General features: G+C 49.1%; 1 protein-coding gene across 1 annotated transcript in view; it reads left to right on the top strand.

The window, feature by feature from the left end:
* Positions 1 to 2,009: 2,009 nt before the first annotated feature.
* The window catches only part of SIM1 (SIM bHLH transcription factor 1), a 64,292-nt gene continuing 58,225 nt past the window's right edge, over positions 2,010 to 8,076 (top strand). Inside the window, exon 1 of the mRNA XM_002921970.2 lies at positions 2,010 to 2,371. Coding sequence (XP_002922016.1) covers positions 2,197 to 2,371 — 175 coding nt within the window. The 5' untranslated portion in view covers positions 2,010 to 2,196. The remainder of the gene's footprint in view (positions 2,372 to 8,076) is intronic.

The raw sequence follows: 8,076 nt of genomic DNA, 5'->3' as shown, positions 1-8,076 counted from the left end.
TTTCCTCTGGAGTCCCCTATCTGCTCCCTATAAGGCAACTCCACGGCTGAGCTTTCCACGGTGAAAAATCAGCCCCCAAACTCGAGCCATTTAGAAAAGACTCTCCTCTTTGGGATTAATTTAAAGACAGATATATATATATATCTTCTCTGGCAATGAGTTCAGTGTCGCTGTGGTTTCAGAGAAACGTGAAACAGAAAGCGCAACACCGGCCGGGCGCAAGCAGTGGGCCCCGCGACTCGCCCACGGGAATGGGGAGGCCGCCAGGTAGGCCTTTGGGCCACTCGCGCCCGCGGTCTGGGCGAGTCCAGCCTCGTCTCCAGGAGCCCCAGCCCCCGGCCCGACCTCTGCTGCCTCAGGCCGCAGCCCGCCGCTTTCGGACTCGCGGGGCACATGGGGGCCCTCCCGCTCTGGGCTGGGTGCACAGCCACTCGACCCCAGGGAGAGCGGGAATCGGGGGTCCTGCACATCACCCGCGAGGCCCCTGGAGGCCGGGAGCAGCGGCAGCTGCCGGGCAGCGCCGACACGCGTGCCCAGGGCTGGTCAGGAGCGCCGCAGCCACGCGGGTAGCAGAGAGCCGAGCCAGGAACAGGGGCGCGCAGGGGGTGGTGCGGGTCGTGCTCGCGTCACTCAGCCCGGTCGGCCAATGAGCGCCTCTCCCAGGGGCACGCCGAGCCAATTGGAGACGAGGAAGTTTGTGAGTGGCATTAAGGGAGGGCGGGAGAGAGGGAGCCCGGGAGTGAAGTTGAAGCTAAACCCCGTGAGCTATAAAGAAGTTACAGGGGGGCGTTTTCGGCTTCCAATTAGGAATAATACTGGCTTCGTAGCAACTACCGAGGAGGAGGATTCTAAAACCACCTCACCCGTCCCAAAGCCTGCATCCCCCCCCACGCACCCCTCCCCCAATTCATAACCAAGAAAAGAAAAGGGAGCCAGGGCGCGCTCTGCTCTCTCTGCCGGTGGGAAGCCGAGAGGCCGGCGGAGTTGGATGGTAGGCATGAGTCCAATTAAGAAGTGGGCTCCTTTGCACCCTTTGCCGCCAGCGGGGACTGAAGGTAGGTGAAGCGGAAGACACCTTGCGCCGGCCCAGAGGCACCCGCAGCTCTACGGCGCAGGGGGAGAGGCCGGGACGCCTCCCGTCGCCCCCCTCCCCGTGCCTGCGAGGGGGCTGTCGTGAATGTGCCACCTGTTAACCTGGCGCTGCCGTGCCTGGGGTGTCCGCCCCCCGCGCTGGGCAGGGAGAGCCCTGGGTCGCCTTGGGAGTCCCGAGGGACTTGATGTGTAAGTGCCATTTTTTGAGGAATCCCTGAGCCTTGAGACCCAAGTTCGAGAGGTAGCCAAATTCCAGATCTGCCCAAGTGGGGGGACTGAAAGGCGGCCTCAGCGCTGTGGAGGAATTCTGATTTGTGGAAACCTGCTTTCCTGGGAAGTGCGCCTGGCCTGCGCGCGGGCACGGGGACCGGCGACTGGGGGTCTTCTACGGGTCCTCAAAAATATGCATTTTGTTATTCGGGCAACTTCCCAGGGGGCTGGAGAACGTGGCTGGCATGGATGAGGGAAGGCGAGCATCATTTGCGGGGGGCTCAGTCTGGCTGCTGACTTCTCCATATCTTAAAAAACAAACAGACAAACACAAACACGGAGCCTGGAGAGGCGCGCTGAGGCCCTTTCGGGCGGTTTTTCGGAATTCGGGCGAGTGCGTGAGTGGTTGCGGAGCTGCAGATCTCTTACGCTCTGATGCTATTGTCTTCACAGTGGCCTGAAAGAGTTGTCCGGCATTCCTGTTCTTCCAAAAGGGGCTCGGAGCCGCCTCAAACGCCGCGGGACTGAAGAGCAAACGTCGGGGATTATTATGTCGATTTTCTGGGGACCCGGGTTTGCCGCGCCGAACAGAAGAAAAGGCGGGCTTCTCAGGGGTGCCGCCGGCATTTGATACCCAGAGACTCTTAGGATTGTCCAGATTGCCGTGGATCAGCAACGTTCCTACATTGGCGTCCCGTAATTTTAAAGAAAATCATTTCTGTTCGCTTCGTTGGTCTTTCACTGATATCAATACACTGAAGCAAAGACTTCGGTCTCTCCGTTCAAAGTATGCTTTATATTTTTGCCAAATATGATCTCTAATTGAAGTTTATTTTTGCTTTTGGATGAATCTGTGGAGCTTATGTTGTAAGAAGAAAGGGAGAACGAGACACAATGAAAGAGAAGTCCAAAAATGCTGCCCGGACTAGGAGGGAGAAAGAAAACAGTGAATTTTATGAACTGGCTAAATTACTGCCTTTGCCCTCGGCTATCACCTCGCAGCTGGACAAAGCATCCATAATCAGACTCACCACCAGCTATCTCAAAATGAGAGTAGTGTTTCCAGAAGGTAAGTGACTCTGCCTAGATGGAATTTCAAAGGCAGAAGGGCTAGAGGTTTGCCAGTGAGTGAGCCTACACCACTGAACAGAGGAGTACATTCACACATACATACATAACTCTCTGCAAAGAGAAGTTTAGCATGGCTCCTTGACTAAGCACCTCTCTGAACTTAACTTAGAATTCCTGTTACCTTTTTGTGGCCCTTTCTACTTCCCCATTAATACTTTCTTTCCAGTCCATCGGATATGTTTGGGTGGGAAGCAGCCTAACAGTGCTTTTGTCAACACTTCAGATACTGAGCTCGATTGAAAGTACAAGTAATCCAAACATGACTTTCTTTTTTTTTTAATCCCTCTTATTAGAATTATATCTAGCAGAAAGCAGGAGCATTGACAAATCCTTGTATTTTTGCTACATATAGATAGACCCATGTACATGGAGCTAGCTAAGCCAGATAATAATTTCTAAGTTTATAATTCTGCAGAAGAGGAGCAGGCATATTTATCAACAAATTTGTCCTGAATTTACCCAGTCTCTTGATTGCTTATAGCAAATTTATTCTGAGTTTTTGAGACATTCACAGATTCTGAAACTAACTCTGGGGCTTGGTGATTTGCAACGCTGAGTTTGATATTAGCTCTGAGATAATAGGCTAGGACCCAAATATTTAAGGTTGAATCAAGAAGACTAGCCCAAGTAGAAAATATCTTCTAGGTGGCAGGCTGGCAAGCGGGTCCTGAGAAAATTGTCTTTTAAGGCCTAGAAGGAAGAACAGCTGAGCTAGTCATGATTTAAAACATGTATTTAGATAATCAAGATCCAGAGGACAGAGCAGCCTTCAAAGAACACTGTCCTGTATAAAATCATTTATACTCACTAGGAAAAGGATACTTCTCTCTTCCATCTCCCCATCCTTTTCTTTACCCACATTCAAATAATATGTACAGATTTTTAAAAGTATTTTAGATATATCTTTGCTAGAGGAGAGAGATTGGGAAATATAAAGGAGAGAATACTAACCAAACAAAAAATTCCAAGAGAAAGAACCCTGTTTATTTACAAACCAGAATGTCTTATTTGACCCACAGAGGTTTATGTTATTGTTGATTTTGGGTGTTTGGGATCTGTTGTTTTCTTTTAAGGAAATAGGGGGAAGGAAATAGCCATTATTGGGCTTGAAGTTTCACTTTGTTTGATCTTGACTAGAAGTTATTATCTGAATCAAAATCTTGCAAAACATGTTGACAAATTAGTAAGGGGCACTAAGGGAAAACTTTCAAATTATAGTTCAATTCTACCCCAGAACTACAAGTAGTGTTATAGTTGTTTTGTCTTAAAGCAGTTCCTTGAACAATCTCAACTGACCCTGGAAACCACAGGAGGAGAGGAATTAAAACCTAAAGTTCCTGAAAAGTTTTTTTAAAAAGAAAAGAAAAAAGGAAAGGGGGGAACTTATATATTAAAAACCGTATTTCCCATTCAAACTGTGCTGAGAATTGCTGATGGGAAAAGTACTATTATGCTATACTGCCTTCTGTTTATAAAAAGAAATCTCGTTGTCTTTTATACTGTCAGCGCCTACTTTATAAAAATAAAGCTATTGCGAACTCGGCTGGCCGCGCTGTTCCTAACAGGATTATTAGCCGTGATTTGTCAGCCCCTGCGGTCTCAGTGGGCTCCCTTTCTGCGTGATTTCTAGCGGGTCTCGTCAATTATCGGTGCCGATGTCGCTCGCTGTTTGATCAGAAGAAGCATATGGTGCTGCTTGTGGGGCTGCGAGTAATAGCGGGAGGAAAAGAATAGGGGATCGGCGTTCCTGGGCGGGCACAGAAAGAGGGCTAGGAGCGCCCAGGGAGTTGCCGGGCCGGGGGCGCTCGTCTTTGTCGTGCAGACCCCCGGCTGGCGCGGCCAGGAGGGTTTCGGGCTGGTTTTTGTTGTTTTGGTTTTGTTTTCTAAGAGAGCAAGTTGTCTTAAGTAAGTGCTAACTCCACAAATTATAAATCGCGTGATAAACGGGAGGAGCAGAAAGTAAACTCTCTTAGTCAACTTCTTATTTTTAAAGAGAGCACTGGAGAAGACTCCCCCCTGGAGCCCCCTTGGTGGCCGGGCGGATCCCCTGTGGCTACTTTAACCGCGACTGTGCTTTCTGCAGCCCCTTTCACCTTCTTCCCGAGCCCCGGGCCCCTCCCTCCTCTCCCTTCTCCTGTGGACTAGTGTGAGTTTATGGGGAGGAGGGGATGGACGATGTGTGAACTCTGGGCACATCATTTATTTCTCCAGCTACTGTTGAGCTCATAACTCACCCGCAGTCTCCACCCGGTGAGTTAGACAGGGTCATCGGAACAGCTGGCTCCTAGGGGTGGGGTTTTAATTTTGAGAATAGATTAGCTTCAAAAATCCAAAACCCAGACACAGGCCTTTAAAATATTAAACAATAACAATAACAATAACAAACAAACAAAACAACCCAACATCTTTCAAGGGAGTGAAATAATCGCAAGCAGCAAAACCAGGCACAACCTGCAGAGGGTGCCAGATTTGGGTTCAGCTGTGGACTGAAGGCTGACAGTAGACAAGACTGGGTCCATGGCAGTGGGGGAAACTGGGCACTGTATGTGGAGGTAACCTTTTTTAGTGATGAGAAATGGAATAATTTAAAAATGTAGTTCATTTTTACACCTATCTTGATGCCGTTCCAGCACGTAGTAGGTCTTAAATTTTGTTCTGAGGATGGAGTAAAAGATAGCTATTTCTTCATGGTAAGCATTCTGTCACATGTAACATATGGATTTTGCAAGGTATATAATCTAAAATAATTATAAATCTGATGACATCTTAGTTATAAGCACATCAATGACTATAAAATTCCACTGTTTTGGCTCAGATTACATTTCATCTACAAAACCCAGATAATACCAAAAGGCTTAAATCAACAAACAGAAATCTTTCCATACTTACATTTGAAAAAAAATTAAAAATTCTTGAAATATAGCTAATTCCCCATCACTAAATATAGCCCCCCCCCCCAGGTTCTGGTAGATTCCTTGTCTGGGGGCAAACTTCAGTTTTTACTTTATCTGGGTGGATAAAATTGAGCTGTTGAAAAAAAATGAGAGAGAAAGAGAGATTGGGAACACAGGAATGGGATATGGGTGCCTGGAATAATTAAGAATAAAGCATTAGATTGGAGACTTCATACTTTTTAAAAAACCCACATGGAAGATTACTGTGAAATCATTCAAACTGCATATCTCCCATTGGCAGTATATTCCGTTCTAAAATAGCCTTGCAAAGAAAAAATTTGAGAAACGTATAAGTCTCTGGTGTTATCAAAGCTAGAAAGGCACGATAAAAAAGAGAGATGGTGTGCCTTTGTGTGCAAAATAAGACAAATTTAACTAAAAAGAAATATGTATTTTTTATCCAGATAGTTTTGGCTGGGGGCTTAGTGGCTTGCTGAATAACCTTCTAAAGGATCAGACACGTTTTCAAATCTATAGCCATTGAGAATCTTGGTAACATCGCACTACCATTTCATTGTCAAGATGTCTTGGGAAAATAATAATAATCACAGAATTGAAATTAGTAACAGTGTAGGAAAGGCAGTCTCTACAAGGGCTGGAAGGACAAGGATGATTAAACAAACCTCCACAGACCCTTTCTATAATATTCACCTCAAGATTGAAATCCTTAATCGCCTTATATATTTTTTTGAGGCTGAGAACTGAAAGAGAAAAAGAGGCCCCATTTCCCACGTGGATGGGTGATTTAAGGCTGTTTTTCTTGCTGCTCGGGGAAATGATTGAGCATTAGGTTTCCATGTTTATTTTCTTACAGAAGTTTTTCTCATTTAAAAGCCTTTAAGCCCAGTTTACGCTCCATGCTGGTTTTCTCTGTTTAATTCCAGTTTTGTTGTTGACTTAAAATGTAGAGTGTAGAGCTAAACTCCGCATAGAGCATTTGCAAGGCAGATTTATGTGCTAGAAATTGTAGATCAGATGAATGAAAAAAATACTTTTTTTTTCTTTAAAGGGAGCGGTCGCTAATAAAAACAGTAACAACAGCAAAACAGGGCATTTTAAGCTATAGGGAGATGCTTTTAAGCAGGGTACAATCACACACCTGAAGCCTAAATCAGGTTAATTTGCAGAGGACAAACATGATTTCTAGGGGAGTTATTTTTCAATCCTGGGGGAAATCCCGGCAGCTTGGAGCTTTTGCAGACGCAAATGTGAACACAATTCGAACCCATGGGTTTTGGCTGTATTTCTCTATGTCGGCTCAGGTATTCCTCAAGAGAATGAGGTTTAGACCCAGCTAACACCTTATGATGTTAGCTGTCCACCCATTGCCGATCTCTGATTCATGGAATTTTAAATTTTGCGTGGGGGAGGATAGCCCTCAGGTAGTTAGCAAGGAGCCTGCTTCTTCGAAAGTACTAAAACAGTGTTCGAGAATTGCGGAGCAAACTTTCTGCAGGTAATCCCATCCGGGAGGCGGGTCCTGCGCGGAGTCGCTCGACCTCGGTGGCTCGGGCCAGACCGGAGACAGCGACCTAGTAGCAGCCTCTACCGCGCTTTGGTACTCAACGAAGCACTGAACGGGGAGAAGCCTGTTTGCTGCTGCCCGCAGGCCAAGTCGGCGCGGTGAGGCTCATTCTGTCCCGGCCGCGGGTGGCCGCAGCCGAGGGTGCGCCAGCTGGAGTCTCCGCACGGTCCAGATCAGGTCTCTGCCCTCCGAGGTTCGGGGACGTCCCAGCGCGCCTGCCCAGGCAGAGACCGGGCCGGTGAGGGCGTGCTCCCTCCGTCATTGGTGCTGCCCAGGCCACTGTCCCAAGGACGGGCTTTGTTTAAACCTGAAGTCGAGATCACGCCCGAGCGGACTGTAGTGCAGCGGTCGAGTCCCGGCCGCCAAATGGAACACAAGCGGGATACGCCTGAACAGCGGGGCAGCCCCGTCAGCCCACCCGCGCCTGCCTTTGGGGCGTTGGCATTGCCCCTCCCGGCCACTTTTGAAGACCTGGAGCCCTGGGGCGACACCACTTGACGTTTTTCAGCTTCACGCAGGCACTATTGTCAACCCCGCGTGCATTTTCGTCCCACAATTTAGTTGGGACCAGGCTGAAACCCGCCTGTCCTTGGTTCCCGCAGCTCCTGTTTTCGCGGCAGGCTCTGACGCCGAAGGCCAGCTTGGCTGGCCTGCTCAGTCCCTACCTGGAAGCCCTCGCTCCAGGGCCAGAGCACAGAGAGGGTGCAGAGACAATCAATGCTGTGACCATCAGTCTCCACCCCAGATTTACAACTAACATTAGTGGATTCCCCGGGCGCGGCCAGGGGTCTCAGAGGCGCGCAGGGGAGAGCAGAGAACTCGGCCACACTCTGCGGAGTGCAGAACACACAGGGGGGCGCAGGGCACACACTGTGGGGTCCAGGCTGCTGCGGGGGACAAAACCCGACCCGGCGCAGCTACCGTCGCCCTCAGGAGGTCGGCCACACCCGCCAGGTGGCCGGAGAGGGCCTCGAGCCGGGAGGGCCACAGCACCCCAGGAGCGGGGGTGGGTACGCCTCGACGCCCCAAGCAGCCTTCTACCCAGGGACCGCTTCTGGCGTTCTGCCTTGTCTAAGGGCGCCCAATCTCTGTCGCTCTCTTACGTCGAGAGCACAGCTTCTGAGGCCCCCAGAACCCTAACAGGAAGATGGCTAGGTTGCTGGA

The sequence above is a fragment of the Ailuropoda melanoleuca genome, chromosome 10, assembly GCF_002007445.2.
Source record: "Ailuropoda melanoleuca isolate Jingjing chromosome 10, ASM200744v2, whole genome shotgun sequence".
NCBI lineage: Eukaryota > Metazoa > Chordata > Mammalia > Carnivora > Ursidae > Ailuropoda > Ailuropoda melanoleuca.
Note: the sequence above shows the minus strand (reverse complement) of the source record. Positions and strands in the feature narration are given on the sequence as shown.